At 41.1% G+C, this 16,315-nt stretch overlaps 1 protein-coding gene across 1 annotated transcript in view; it reads left to right on the top strand.

Moving 5' to 3' along the window:
• Positions 1–16,315, top strand: part of PRKDC (protein kinase, DNA-activated, catalytic subunit) — a 384,813-nt gene that overhangs the window by 236,995 nt on the left and 131,503 nt on the right. The window contains exons 55-56 of the mRNA XM_077270465.1: positions 4,655–4,828; positions 6,053–6,151. Of these exons, the coding sequence (XP_077126580.1) occupies positions 4,655–4,828; positions 6,053–6,151 (273 nt within the window). The remainder of the gene's footprint in view (positions 1–4,654; positions 4,829–6,052; positions 6,152–16,315) is intronic.

The following is a 16,315-nucleotide window of genomic DNA, read 5'->3' as shown; positions in this document are numbered from 1 at the left end:
AAGCTTCATCCTCATGGGACAAGGTTCCGAAGCTGGATGCGGCAGTAGCCAGAGCGTGCAAGAAAACGTCTCTTCCGTTTGAGGACTTGGGGAGTCTGAAGGACCCTTTAGATAGGAAAGCTGACATATTCCTTAAGGGTACCTGGGAAACATCAGCAGGTTCCCTGAGACCAGCAGTCGCAGCCACTTGCACAGCTCGGTCACTGATGGTGTGGCTCGGACACTTGGAAGACCAACTCAGGAACAAGGTCCCCAGGAACGAGATCTTAGCTTCTATGCCCATTATACAGGACGCGGCTGCTTTTCTTTCTGATGCGTCGGCGGATTCAGTTAAACTTGCCGCCAGATCTTCGGCCTTGTCCAACGCAGCCCGAAGAGCACTATGGATTAAGTGTTGGCCGGGAGATTTACAAGCCAGGTCGAAGCTCTGTAATATTCCCTGCGAAGGATCACATTTGTTTGGGCCAGTGCTGGATGATCTACTGGATAAGGCCGGAGATAATAAGAAACGGTTTCCTTTCCTTAAGAGACCCTTCTTTAGACGGGACTATAATAGAGGCTGGTCTAACCGTAGAAGGTCTAACCGAGAATCAAATAGAGAAAATACCAGATTTGACAACACCAGGAGAAGAGGTAGAGGATACATGTTTAATTCCTCCCGAGACTATAAAAAGCCCCAATGACTGGCGGACCAGGTGGGAGGTAGGCTTTTGGCCTATTACTCTACCTGGATACAAATTACTAATAGTCCTTGGATTCTGAGCATCATAGAAGCAGGTCTAAGATTCGAGTTCCATCAAGTCCCTCGAGATAAGTTCAAGCTGACACCCATTCGTTCTTCTCCTGCAGAACAATTGGCTTTGGAATTAGAGGTTCAGGAGCTTCTACGGAAAAGGGTCCTAATCAAGGTGCCTGTAGAAGAAAGAGGTAAGGGGTTCTATTCCCCTTTGTTCCTGGTCAAAAAACCTGATGGATCCTTTCGCACCATTATTAACTTGAAAGGCCTCAACAATTTTCTGTTAATACCGTCCTTCAAAATGGAATCTGTGAAGACGGCAATAAAGCTTCTTTTTGAAAACTGCTTCATGGTTGTTTTGGACCTTAAAGACGCCTACTACCATGTCCCAATACATGTAGATCATCAAAGATTCCTTAGGGTGGCGGTTTCACTTGCTGGCACAGTAGAGCACTTCCAATATCGGGCACTTCCCTTTGGTGTCGCAGTCGCACCCCGTGTATTTACCAAAATCATGATAGAGGTTATGGCGCACCTACATGAGCAGAACATATTGATCGTTCCTTATCTGGATGTCTTATTGATTGTGGGTCATTCAGAATCTCATTGTAAAGTCCAACTAGAAAGGGTGATTGCAGAATTGCACGATTTAGGATGGAATATTAACTATAAAAAATCCCGGTTACAACCCTTAAAAACGCAGGAGTTTCTGGGTCTAGTTATAGATTCTGGTCGGCAGGAATGTCGTCTCCCAGATTTGAAGGTGGTTAACATATGTCAGCTGGTCACGAGGGTGATTAATGCTCCTTTAATTTCTGTCAGAAATGCCATGTCACTCTTAGGTTCTCTTACATCCTGCATCCCGGCGGTTCTTTGGGCCCAATACCACACCAGAACACTACAGTGGGATATCCTACATAACTCGCGCCGACTGGGGGTCCAGCTTGACAGCAAATTCTCGTTGTCCGTCGAATCCATTCATTCACTAAGTTGGTGGACTCGTGTTTCAAATTTATGTAGAGGAGTTCCTTGGACTAACCATGTTACTAGAGTAATAACTACTGATGCTAGCCCCAAGGGTTGGGGGGCGCACTTGGATAGTAATTGGGCCCAGGGGCTATGGTCCCAATCAGAACAAGACTCGTCCTCCAACCTAAAAGAACTTTTAGCGGTGGAACGCGCTTTAAACAGTTTTCTTATACCCCTACAGGGTCGTCACGTCAGGCTGTTCTCGGACAACCAGGTAACCGTGGCCTACATTAATCACCAGGGGGGTACGCGCTCCAGTTCACTAATGGAGATCGCGGATCGTATGTTTCAGGTGGCCGAGAATCACCTACTATCCCTCACGGCACTTCATATAAAAGGAAAGCTCAACACCATGGCCGACTATCTAAGCCGCAACAAGCTCAGACAGGGGGATTGGTCTTTAAACCCAACCATCTTCAATCAGATCATTCACTTATGGGGATATCCAGAGATAGACCTTTTTGCCAGCCAAGAAAACAAAAAACTACACCGATTCTGCTCCCTAAATCCAAGAGACAACCCGTATGCAGTGGACGCTCTCTTAATACCATGGCGCTTCAGTCTCGCATATGCTTTTCCCCCTCTAAACCTGATACCGATAGTTCTGAGGAAGATTCGGGAAGACGGGGCCCGCGTGATCTTGATAGCCCCGTTCTGGCCCAGGAGGTCATGGTTTCCTTGGCTGAGGAAGATGTCAGTCACTCAGCCATGGATCCTCCCAGAACTGCCAGATCTCCTCTCTCAGGGTCCAATACTCCATCCACGGGTAGCCAACTTACACCTAGCAGCGTGGAATTTGAGAGGTTGCTGCTAAAGGGGAAGGGGTTCTCTAGGCATTTGGTTGATACACTTCTTAAAAGTAGAAAAGCCTCTACTACTAACATCTATGTCAGAATTTGGAAAAAGTTCTTGTCAATTTCAGGGGCACAAATTGGCCAAGAACCTTGTATTAATCAAATTCTAGAATTTCTACAAAGAGGTTTAGAGTTAGGCTTAGCCACTAGCACTCTGAGAGTCCAAGTGTCTGCTCTAGGAGCACTGTACAATTCTAACCTAGCCAGCAATTAATGGATTTCTAGATTCTTCAAGGCGGTTACTAGATCTAGACCTGTTATTAAGCAAAACATAGTTCCATGGGATCTAAATCTGGTTCTTTCAGCTCTAACAAAAACTCCTTTTGAGCCTATTGATACTATTTCAGTAAAAATCCTGTCGATCAAAACAGCCCTTCTGGTTGCCCTCACGTCGGCAAGAAGGGTTAGTGATCTACAGGCCTTATCTAGACAACCGCCATACATGCAGTTTAGAGAAGATAGAGTTATTATGAAACCTGATCCCCTCTATCTTCCTAAAGTAGCTACAAAATTCCATAGGTTACAGGAAGTGGTTTTGCCATCATTCTGTTCCAATCCCACTAATGATAAAGAACGTAATTTTCATTCCCTAGATGTGAGAAGATGCCTCCTTAAGTACATTTCAGTTACAGATCCCTGGAAGAAAGATAATTCCCTTTTTATATCTTATCAAGGTGTTAGAAAGGGTTGTAGAGTATCCAAAAACACTTTAGCCAGATGGATCAGGGAGGCGATATCTCTCGCTTATACTGCAGGTGGCGTTAAAATCCCAGAAGGTATAAAGGCTCACTCTACTCGAGCTGTAGCAACGTCCTGGGCAGAGAGGTCCGAGGTGTCGATTGAAGACATATGTAAGGCGGCCACATGGTCTTCTCCTTCTACCTTTCTGAGACACTATAGACTAGACCTGGGTAGCTCCTCTGACCTCACGTTTGGGAGAAGGGTGCTTGAGGCTGTTATCCCTCCCTAATGTTTCTTATTTCTCTGAAAGTCTCTCGTTGTGCTGTCATGGCGACTGAATAAATACGTACGCTACTTACCTGGTAGCAGTGTTTTTTCAGGAGCCATGACAGCACCCTTATATTCCCTACCCTATTCTTTCTCGGATGGCTCAACACTTTCGCTGTTTTCCTCTTTTGAAAAAGATATGTTCACTTAATTAATAAATTGTATCAAAGTTTATGCTGTTTCTGTGTTACTAACCAAGGAGGTCCTCTCATGCTCTGGAACGAACTGATGCGAGGGAGAGGTACCGCCCTTTTATGTCTGTAGGTTTCCTGTCCCTGAAGGGCGGATCCCCTCTCTCATTGTGCTGTCATGGCTCCTGAAAAAACACTGCTACCAGGTAAGTAGCGTACGTATTTCACCCGCCGCTATTGCGGGCACATGTCAGCTGTTCAAAACAGCTGACATGTCCCGGCTTTGATGCGGGCTCACCGCGGAGCCCTGCATCAAAGTAGGGGACCTGACGTCGGACGTACTATCCCGTCTGACGTCAGGAAGGGGTTAAAAAGGACATTCAGAAATTGCAGTCAAGGCGGTCAACTATATTATTAGAAGGGATGGTAGGCCTCTCATATGATGAGAGGTTGGAAAAGTTGGGCTTAGTAAAAATACGCCCCAGACGAGATCTCATTGACACGTATAACTACATGTGTGGTCAGTACAGAGGACTGGCACACGACTTATTGCTTCCAAAGACCATTCTGAGGACTAGGGGGGGGCACTCATTGCAGGTGGAAGAAAGGCGATTTCAGCAGCTAAATAGGAAAGGGTTCTTTACAGTTAGAGCAGTCAGACTGTGGAATGCCGACCACAAGAGGTAGTAATGGCAGACACTAGAACAGATTTTAAAAAAGGGCTGGATGATTTTCTCAATACACATAACATTGTGGGTTATAGTTAAATTAGTGATGAAATGTACAATTGGTGGAGAAATGTTGTGGTTACAGCCTTACTCGGGTTGGATTTGCATCCAGTGTTGTTCTTTACGAGATTACAATTGCTAACTCTCTCATCCCTCGTTCCGTTTCAGAGACGATGAAAGACAGAGAGTGTGCTTGGACATGGTGTACAAGTTGTTGGCCAAGCTGAAGCCATGTGAGCTGCGGGAGCTTCTGCCATCCATAACTGCATTTAGTTCTCACAATTTTCCTGTCTGCCGGGAACGTATGTACGATATTCTTATGTGGATCTATGACAATTACAGGTAATAAATCCATAGTTTCATATCTGGTATCTGCTGTACATTGATTGATTTAACTGCATATTATTTTGCTGTTGTTATTTAATACCTCTTTTTACCCAGGTTTTCACCTGTTGAAGTGTTATAGTATTCTATAATATTCAAATGTAAAAAAGGACCTTATGGTTCTGAGAAAAAATTCTAATCTGATGCTCAACTAAAGTAGAAGACCAGTTTTAAAATATTTTTTGCAAAACTATAGGATTTCTTTTATTACTTTGCTTTTTTTGTTTTGAGAGATTTTGACTGCTCTGTGAGATTTCCTTCAACTATGGAGGAGCCGGCTGTGAGGAGGAGAAGCTGTTCCTGTACCTCTAAATCTGACAGCATGCTAGAAGAGGGGGCAAGTCCTCAAAATGTGCTTCCGCGCTGTGTGAGAAGATCTCATATGGCCATGGTCTTATATATTTATTTTGGTTCCTATGGATGGTCTGAAGCATTGCTGATAAATACCAGTATCTGCTCACATAGTATGGTTTGGCTGTGAATGGATATAAATGATATATTTTGCAGACAGGAGTATCGGTTCTTGACCTTTTTGTTGACTACAGCACATGGAGGAGAAATACCGTGAATATGCCTTTTGGAGAGAGTGGAGATGGGCTATAACAAGGTTGCCCTTCCTTAGATCTCTTACCTTAATGTCCGTGGAAGAATCACCTGATAATAATCATGAATTAAAAACAATATATTACAGCAGTGATTTTCCTTTTTACGTTGCTATTCCACCTACAAAAGCTGAAGTCTCGTAGAAGTCAAAGTCTGGTAGGATTTTGTCTTTTTTCTGCTTTATGTGGAGCCGAGATCTGCTCAGGTCATCTCTACTTTTAAAGAACAGAGCTTTTACCACCGAATTTAAGATGCATTTTATGACTTTTCCAATTATATAATGGGTATTTTAGAGAGATTTTTTACATTTTAGTAAACTCTATGAGCTTACGGCATATTAAGCCCTCTGTCAACAACTCTGTTTCTTTAAATGAACAATCAGGGCAAAGAGGTCCTGAGGTGCTGGTGATACCCCCCAAAAAAACACCAGATCCCCCATACGGTGCTCTGCACCTCGATGCCTCCCTAAGAAAATACAGCATTCATACTTCCAGTATCGAAGTATCATTAGTGGCAAGATTGTATTTTCTAGTTTTAGCAATGCAGTTTATACAAATTTTAATATTGAATATGTTTCAGGGATCTGGAGAGCCAGTCTGATAGTGATTCACAGGATATTTTTAATATGGCTAAAGAAGTATTGCTTGAAGGTCTTGTGGATGAAAATGCAGAGCTACAGTGAGTGTTAATTTTATTTTTACCCTTTTTCTAAAACCCCTTTTCACATCTGGACATTTTATGTAAATTAATTCAACGTGTTAACTGTCAAAATAAGACAAAGGGTTGAGCCATTTATGGCATACCTAGAAACATGAAAAAAGGGCCATGGGTATCGTTAGTGGTGAAGTGGATGAGCACAGTTGCAAGTCAATTTTTGGAACTCTCTTATAAATGAATAGAAGCTGCACTCTGCAATGCTATAATATGCAAATGTTGAATATACAAATATGAATAGAACTGCATTACTGCTGTAGAAAATAAGTTACAAAATTCAAGGTACTTGGCTCATAAATTGGCTATTCATTTGGATCCGACTGCCAGTGTCAAGGCGCGTACCTTTAAAGCTGCAGAGTGCAGCTTTAATTTGTTAGATAAATATAGTGTGTCTCTCTTAGGTTACACCTGTTCTCATTTGTCTTTCTGTTTTGGAAATGACGGTCCGTATTTTGATATTTCTAATACGTGCCTTCTGACTGAGCCCTCCACCCATCAACCCATTGTGGTTTTAAATAGAGCTTAATCCTATCTGCCCATATGATTGTAGGCTTTTAGCCTGTGAGAGCTATTATGTTAGGTCAGAGTCAATATTAGAGAATAAGACCCCACAAAGGCTGTGAATTGGCCAATTTATGTGCCAAGTACCTTTATTTTTAACTTATTTCCTACAGCAGTAATGCAATTCCAATTTCACGTATTCAGTGTTTTCATAGTGCAGCTGTAATTTATTAGTTGCATATAGAGTGGCTCTCTTAGCTTGCACCTGTTCACATTTGTCTTTCTGTTTGGAAGTGATGGGCACTTTTTTTGATATTTATACAAATAAATGGACAGAGCGGCACATGCCCACTTCTCCATTCCAGACAGGGCATAACGGGGCTCTTTCTTGATTTGTGACCTGCACCTAACCAACTTTTATTTCTATTTCTTGTGTATAGACCCTAAATATCCAAGATGAGAAAGTCCATTCATGTAACTTTGCAAATTCAGTTGTGTGAAAGTGTTTGTTCCCTCTTGATTTTTTACTTTTTCGCATGTTTGTCACACTTAATTGTTTCAGATTACCAAACAAATTTAAATATTAGACAAAGATAACACAAGAATACAGAAAATACAGTTTTTAAATGAAGTTCTTTATTATTAAGGGAAAAAGAAATCCAAATCCCTACAGGGCCCTGCGCGAAAAACTGATTTCCCCCTCCTTAAAACATAAATTAAGTCTGGTTTATCACATCTTTGGGAAGCTGAGTTCAAATTCCCTAGCTACACACAGGCCTGATTTCTGTCACACCTGTTCTCAATCAAGAAATCACTTAAATTTCTCGAGCTTTGGGACTCCAGCGAATCACAGTGAGAGCCACTATCCACAAATTGCGAAAGCATTGAACATGATGAACCTTCACAGCAGTGGCCGGCCTCCCAAAATTACCCCAAGAGCACAGCTACGACTCATCTAAGCGGTCACAAAAGGCAGCACAAAAACATCCAAATAACTGCAGGTCTCACTTGCATCAGTTAAGGTCAGTGTTCATGGCTCCACCATAAGAAAGAGACAGGGCAAAAATGGCCTGCATGGCAGAGTGCCAAGAAGAAAACCACTGCTGAGCAATAAGAACATAAAGGCTCTTCTCAGTTTTGCCAGAAAACATCTTGATGATCACCAACAGTTTTGGGATTTTACTTTGTGGACTGATGAGACAAAAGTTAAACTTTTTGGAAGGTGTATATCCCATTACATCTGACGTTGAAGTAACACAGCATTTCAGAAAAGAAACATCATACCAGCAGTAAAATATGGTGGTAGTGTGATGGTCTGGGGTTGTTTTGCTGCTTCAGAACCTGGAAGACTTGATGTGGTAAATTGAACCATGAATTCTGCTGTCTAGCAAAAAATCCTGAAGGAGAATGTCCGGCCATCTGTTCATGAACTCAAGCTGATGCGCACTTGGGTTATGCAGCAGGACAATGATCCAAAGCACACCAGCAAGTCCACCTCTGAATGGTTTAAGAAAAACAAAATTAGGATTTTGGAGTGGCCTAGTCAAAGTCCTGACCTTCATCCGATTGACAAGCTGTGGTATGATCTTTAACCCCTTTCTGCTATTGGATGGAATAGTGGCAGAACCCCACACTTTGATGCGGGCTCCGGCGGTGAACCCGCATTAAAGCTGGAACATGTGAGCTGTTTTGAACAGCTGACATGTGCCCGCAATAGGTGCTCGCGCGTCTATTAACTAGTTAATTGCCGCTGTCAAACTCTAATAGCGGCATGTAACAAGCACCTACGGCCATCCGGCCAGAAATGCGCGCATTGGTGACCCCCGTCACATGATCAGGGGTCATCTGTGCGTCGGCATAACAACCAGAGGTCTCCAGCAGATTGCTATGAACGCCACCCAGTGGTCAGCGCTCATAGCAATGCAGTAATTTTGCTACATAGGGACTATCTGAGCATCGCCTCTATGTAGCAGAGCCAATCGAGTTGTGCCAGCTTATAGCTTCCCATGGAGGCTATTGAAGCATGGCAAAAGTTAAAAAAAAAAGTTAAAATCACCCCCTTTTCTCCCCATTCAAAATAAAATAGTAAAAAAATATCAAACCTACACTTATTTGGTATCAATGCGTTCAGAATCGCACGATCTAGCAACAAAAAAAGGATTAACCTGATGGCTAAACGGCGTAGCGAGAAAAAAATTCAAAATGCCAGAATTAAGTTTTTTTTGCTCTTCACGACATTGCATTAAAATACAATAACGGAAATTACATATTGATACTTCGGAGTTTTCTCTGTCTAAATTAGATGACTTTTTAAATAATATACCTTTACCTACCCTGACCTCCAATTTTGCAGCAACACTGCATTCTCCCATTTCAGGTGAAGAAATTATTTCCACTATAAAACATTTAAAAATTGGGAAAGCTCCAGGCCCTGATGGATTAACTGCTTAATATTATAAAAAATTCTCGAATATCCTATCCAAACACCTTCAAACATACTGTAATGATATGTTGAAGGGTCAGACAATGCCCCCAGAATTCTATACAGCCCATATATCAGTCATCCCGAAACCAAAAAGGGACCCTTTACTCTCAAAAAATGACAGGCCCATATCATTATTAAATTTAGTTCTTAAAATTTTCTCAGCTATTATGGCAGATAGAATTAATAAATGCCTTCCTAGCCTTATCCATAAGGGCCAAGTAGGATGTATCCCGACAAGACAAGCACCAGACAATATTCGCAAGAACCTCAATATAATCCATACTGCCAATAAACGTAAAACCCCTTTAATTGTGTTAGCCTTAGATATAGAAAAGGCATTCGATTCCATAAGATGGCCATATATGTTTAACATTTTGCGTAAACTGGGGATATCACAACAATTAATTGATTCTCATTGATTCTCTCAACTTCTCTACAATAACCCGGTGGCTTATTTAAAATTACCCTCGAACTCCCCAGAACCAATAACTATTAGTAAAGGAACAAGACAAGGATGCCCACTGTCTTCAGCCCTATTCGCTATGGTTATGGAACCTTTAGCCCAAAAAATACGGTTACATCCAGATATTATGGGCCAAACCATAGGTAAGCACGAATACAAGGTCAACTTGTTTGCTGATGATCTCCTGCTAACATTAACAAATCCTTATATATCCCTGCCAGATCTTCTAAATACCCTCAAACATTTTGAGGAAATTTCAGGACTAAAAGTCAACGTTGATAAGTCAGAAATTATGTTCCTGAATATTCCCCCCCCCCCCCCTGGCCCCCCCAGTCCAAAATTCTATTTTAAATCATTTTCAATTTCGACATGCAAAACAATGCATCTCCTATTTAGGAATTAACCTTCCACCTACTCAAACTATGTTTATTTAAATATAACTACACCATTTTAATATAAAAATTCATACAAACTCTACCAAAATGGTCATCCCCATCTCTTTCCTTTTTAGGCAGAATTCATTCAATAAAAATGGTAACCTTACCCCAATTTCTATATTTCTTCCGCTCTTTACCAATCCCAATACCTTCTCTGACATTTAAAACGAAAAATTCACACATTTTACACTTTATTTGAAACAATAAAAAAATCACGCATTTCCCAATAAACCCTATTTAGACTTAAACGACAAGGAGGAGTCTCATTGCCGAACTTTTCTTAATATTATAAAGCTTCTCAGATGGCTCAGCTGGCAACAGTGACTGCTGAACAGCACTCACCTATTTGGTCAGAGATAGAAAGCTCTCATATAGCACCATATTCATTGGAAAGTCTAATTTGCAGCCACTGGACCTTTACCAAAAGATTTAGCTACGCACTCACCATATACATCTCATTCACTACGTATCTGGAGAGCTAATAGATGTCAATTGACACTACAATCCCAACCATCCCCATTATTGGAATTGTTTGACAACCCTATGTTCCCCCGGGAGTAGCTTCCAAGAACCACGCCTGGTGGAAACAAAACAAGTTAACCAGGCTACAACGTTTAACTTCCCATTTTCATTTAATGTCAAAACAAGAATTCATCTCAAAATATCAAGTACCACCATCTGAAAATTTTAGACTAGAAGACTAGAACAAATCTTCCATTTATTAACTTTGATGATCTTGCATCAAATCCAAAACCTACAAGTTTTGAATTGAAATGTTTATTCTACCCATTGGGAGATGGCCTCATATCACAGTTATATTCCTTATTCAATCAACCAAGAGATGATGCGAAATTGAAGGTCATAGAACAATGGGAGGAAGACCTTCGAATCTCTCACACCCCAAAGATGGTACAAATGTTTTGAAAATGTCCTAAGGGGAAGTAACCAAATCTCATTAACCGAGACATCTCTTAAATTATTCCATAGAATTCACTATGTTCTCAGCTATCTACATAATATTTATCATTCAATCCCTAATAAATGTTTTAGAGGATGCATTAATGTGGGAGATACACTTCATATATGGTGGACATGTCCAATAGTGAAGTCCCTCTGGAAAGATGTAATAAAACTACCGTAATTAACACCTTCAAGATTTTGCCCTTTTCCATTTTTGCGTTTTCTTTTTCACTCCCCTCATTCCCAAAGCCATAACTTTTTAATTTTTTCGTCAATATGGCCATGTGAGGGCTTGTTTTTTTGCGGGACAAGTTGCACTTTTGAACGTCATAATTGGTTTTAGCACGTCGTGTACTAGAAAACGAGAAAAAAATTCCAAGTGCGGTGAAATTGCAAAAAAAGTCCAATCCCAAACTTGTTTTTTGTTTGGCTTTTTTTGCTAGGTTCACTAAATGCTAAAACTAACCTGCCATTATAATTCTCCAGGCCATTATGAGTTCAAAGATACCCAACATGTCTAGGTTACGTTTTATCTAAGTGGTAAAAAAAAATTCCAAACTTTGCTAAAAAAAAATAAAAAAAATTGCACAATATTCCAATACCCGTAGCGTCTCCATTTTTCGTGATCTGGGGTCAGGCGAGGGCTTATTTTTTGCGCGCCGAGCTGATGTTTTTAATGATATCATTTTGGTGCAGATATATATTTTTGATCACCCATTATTGCATTTTAATGCAATGTCGTGGCGACCAAAAAAACGTAATTCTGGCGTTTCAAATTTTTTTTCTCGCTATGCCGTTTAGCGATCAGGTTAAGGCTTTTTTTTATTGATAGATCGGGTGATTCTGAACGTGGTGATACCAAATATGTGTATGTTTGATTTTTTTTTTATTGTTTTATTTTGAATGGGGCGAAAGGGGGGTGATTTAAACTTTTTTTTATTTTTTTCATATTTTTTTAAACTTTTTTTTTAAACTTTTGCCATGCTTCAATAGCCATGGGAGGCTAGATGCTGGCATAGCCTGATCGTCTCTGCTACATTGGAGCAATGCTCAGATCGCTCCTATGTAGCTGAATTACAGGCTTGCTATGAGCGCCGACCACAGGATGGCGCTCACAGCAAGCTGGCGTCAGCAACCATAGAGGTCTCAAGGAGACCTCTGGTTGCTATGCCGATGCATCGCTGACCCCCGATCTTGTGACGGGCCAATTAAATGCCACTGTCAGCGTTTGACAGCGGCATTCAACGAGTTAATAGCGGCGGGTGAATCGCGATTTCATCCGTCGCTATTGCGGGTGCATGTCAGCTGTTCAAAACAGCTGACATGTCCCGGCTTTGATGCGGGCTCACCGCCACAGCCCGCATCAAAGCGGGGGTACCGACCTCCACAGTAATAGTACGGTGGAGGTCAGTAAGGGGTTAATACAGTTCTAAATAAGGAATTGCTCCTAACACCGACAGTGTTACTTTTAGGAGACAGACCAATTAATGCTAACAATAATATTTGTCGTCTGATTGATTTTATTTCTATGGCAACTAGAAACCATATTGCTGGACAGTGGGAGAACTAATACGTTGTCAATACTCCAGGTGAAGAGGAGGATTAACTTAATAATGCTATATGAAAAAATTGAGGCTACTAAGTCTGACACTATTGATACTTTTTGGAGTATATCCTTGGATCCAAGCTGAGAATGACGACAACGTTTCCAGCACATTGTCTCTAGCTACATAACACACGATTATACTTATACGTCTTGATAACCTTAATTCTTGGTTCATTCAGTCTGGTATCTCATGTCAACTTAACTCTCATCAATAACACTCAATGTTCTCTGTACCCCCCCCCCCCCTTTTTATGTTTTTGCCTCTTCCTTCTCCCCTCCATTAACCCGAATATAATTGAGTTAAAATTCTTATACACTGGATTTATACAAATACTATAACATCTTCACGGATAATGTAACTTTCCTGATCTTATTTTATCATATTTCCCCCTGCGAGGGGATCCTTGAACATTGAGCTGTGTCTACTATGTTTATTGATGTTCTCAGAAATCAAAATGTTCAAACTAAAATACAATAGCAGGCGATCAAAAGAACATTTCTGCACCAAAATGGTATCATAAAACACATCAGCTCGGCATGCAAAAAATAAGTCCTCACGCAACCAGAGATCACGAAAAATGGATACGCTATGGGTATCGGAAAATTGCACTTTTTTTTTTTTAAGCAAAGTTTGGAATTTTTTTTCACCACTTAGATAAAAAAAAGAACCTAGACATGTTTGATCTCTGTGAATTCATAATGACCTGGAGAATCATAATGGCAGGTCAGTTTTAGCATTCAGTGAACCTAGCAAAAAAGCCAAGCAAAAAACAAGTTTGGGATTGCACTTTTTTTTGCAATTTCACCACACTTGGAATATTTTTCCAGTTTTCTAGTACACGACATGGTAAAACCAATGGTGACGTTCAAAAGTACAACTCGTCCCCCAAAAAATAAGCCCTCACATGGCCATATTGATGGAAAAATATAAAAGTTATGGCTCTGGGAAGGAGGGGAGCGAAAAATGAAAACGCAAAACCGAAAAAAGCTCTGGTCATATAAGGGGTTAAAAGGCGGTTCATGTTCGGAAACCCTCCAATGAAGCTGAATTACAACAATTCTGCAAATATGAGTGTGCCAAAATTCCTGAAGAGCATTGTAGAAGACTCATTGCCAGTTATCACATAGGCTTGATTGCAGTTATTGCTGCTAAGGGAGGACCAACCAGGGGCAATCACTTTTTCACAAGGCTCTGTAGGTTGTGATTTATTTTTCTCTTAATAATAAAGACCTTCATTTAAAAACTGCAGTTTGTGATTACTTGTGTTATCTTTGTCTAATATTTAAATATGTTCGGTGATCTGAAACATTTAATTGTGACAGACCTGAAAAAGAATAGAAAATCAGGAAAGGGGCAAACACTTTTTCACACAATTGTACATGGCAGAAATGCTTGGACATTTTACTCCTGAAAGAATTAAAATTGCAAATGCAGCAATAATCTTTATTTTTATATAGCGCTAACATACTCCGCAGGCTGTAATTCTACAATGGTGTTGGTGAGTGATGGGGTCAGGGGAAACTTTGGGGTCTTTTGACTTGAGGAAGTCTTGCATGTCGTCAGGAGGCAAGTTCTTGTCATCGAGGGATACCAGCTTCAGTGGATACAGGGAGTGAGTGGATTCATCTCTCTCAAAGTTGTCCTGCAGATCTGACAAAGCTTCTGAAGTCATCACATGCTCGGTGTCCACGCTTCTCCTGGCAGCTCCTCCTGTGACTCCTCCTCCTGCAATCACATAGTTTGTTCTGTGTCGGATATCATATTCAGCCCTATTCGCCTGTATGATGAAGGTTCCAAGACATGGTCGACTGAGACTTAGTCTGCCTGCCAAAAATAAGTGAATATGGTCAAAAATAATGTTTGCCAGAACACAGTGACCCCGTCTGCATCATTACAGTTAATGACCGCGTCAGCACATAAGCCTGATTCCTGTTTTCCAGGGTTTCATATGTAAGCCCCAATCGGAGTCACTGATGAGAGGGTAAAATGCAATATGAATATAGCTATCATGCAGGAGTGCTTTTAACAAATTTTGCATAAATCAATATTACAGGAAAATGTAAGAATCTTTGTATTATATTTTTATCAGAGAAATCTAGTTCCTTCCCCACTTATCATCCACTTCTTCCCGACTCCGCTTGTCATCCAATCCACAGCTCATATTTGCCTTGCTCAGACAAGATGGGAGTGCCAGCTCAATGTGGTATCATCTGGGATAGCTCTTTTTGAGGAAAAGCAGGGTGAGGAAACAAGCAGAGACACAGAAAGCACATGTTGATCTTTCCAACAAGTAATTTTCCTCATTATAGAGATTGATTCACATCCAGGAGTTGTAGGGTCTAAAACCTCAGGTCAGCAGTCATTGCTAGTGACTGCAGACTTGTGAATCCTCGTTTGCACCGCGTGCTGTGAGGATTCTCCGTTGCCTGCATCAGGAGAGGAGGGGTCATGGCTGCAAATATGGGATTTGCATTCATGCAGTGACGTGATGACTAGACTATATCTGGCTCCGCTCAATGCAAGTGTATTGAGTGAGGCCGGTTACTGTCTAGTTGGATAATCACATGACCGTTCAGATTCTTCTCAGCGCACAGTGTACGTCATGTGAGGCTTCACAAGTCTGCAGTCACAGACTTTTGGACAATCCCTTTAAAAGACAGAGGGGGATATTACTGAAAATGCAGTATACAGGTCATAAAATGACCAGAAATAGTGGTATTCCTCATGTACACAGGACAGCTTATTCTGGAAAGTTGCTGGAGTTGTGGGGGCTGTTTTTTCTGTATTTGGTGTGCTTAAATGGACAACCCCCTCTCCCCATACTACAGTCATGGCCAAAAGTATTCACACCCCTGCAATTCTGTTAGATAATACTCAGTTTCTTCCTGAAAATGATTGCAAACACATTCTTTGGTATTATTATCTTCATTTAATTTGTCTTAAATGAAAAAACACAAAAAGAATTGTCCTAAAGCCAAATTGGAAATAATTGCACACCAAACATAAAAAAGGGGGTGGACAAAAGTATTGGCACTGTTCGAAAAATCATGTGATGCTTCTCTAATTTGTGTAATTAACAGCACCTGTAACTTACCTGTCGCACCTAAGAGGTGTTGGCAATAACTAAATCACACTTGCAGCCAGTTGACATGGATTAAAGTTGACTCAACCTCTGTCCTGTGTCCTTGTGTGTACCACATTGAGCATGGAGAAAAGAAAGAAGACCAAAGAACTGTCTAAGGACCTGAGAAACCAAATTGTGAGGATGCATGAGCAATCTCAAGGCTACAAGTCCATCTCCAAAGATCTGAATGTTCCTGTGTCTACCGTGCGCAGTGTCATCAAGAAGTTTAAACCCCATGGCACTGTGGCTAACCTCCCTAGAAGTGGACAGAAAAGAAAAATTGACAAGAGATTTCAACGCAAGATTGTGCGGATGTTGGATAAAGAACCTCGACTAACATCCAAACAAGTTCAAGCTGCCCTGCAGTCCGAGGGTACACCAGTGTCAACCCGTACTATCCGTCGGCATCTGAATGAAAAGGACTGTGTGGTAGGAGACCCAGGAAGACCCCACTTCTTACACTGAGAAAATAAAAAAGCCAGGCTGGAGTTTGTCAAAACTTCCCTGAAAAAGCCTAAAACGTTTTGGAAGAATGTTCTCTGGTCAGATGA

The sequence above is a fragment of the Ranitomeya variabilis genome, chromosome 6, assembly GCF_051348905.1.
Source record: "Ranitomeya variabilis isolate aRanVar5 chromosome 6, aRanVar5.hap1, whole genome shotgun sequence".
NCBI lineage: Eukaryota > Metazoa > Chordata > Amphibia > Anura > Dendrobatidae > Ranitomeya > Ranitomeya variabilis.
This window is presented reverse-complemented; position numbering and strand designations above follow the sequence as displayed.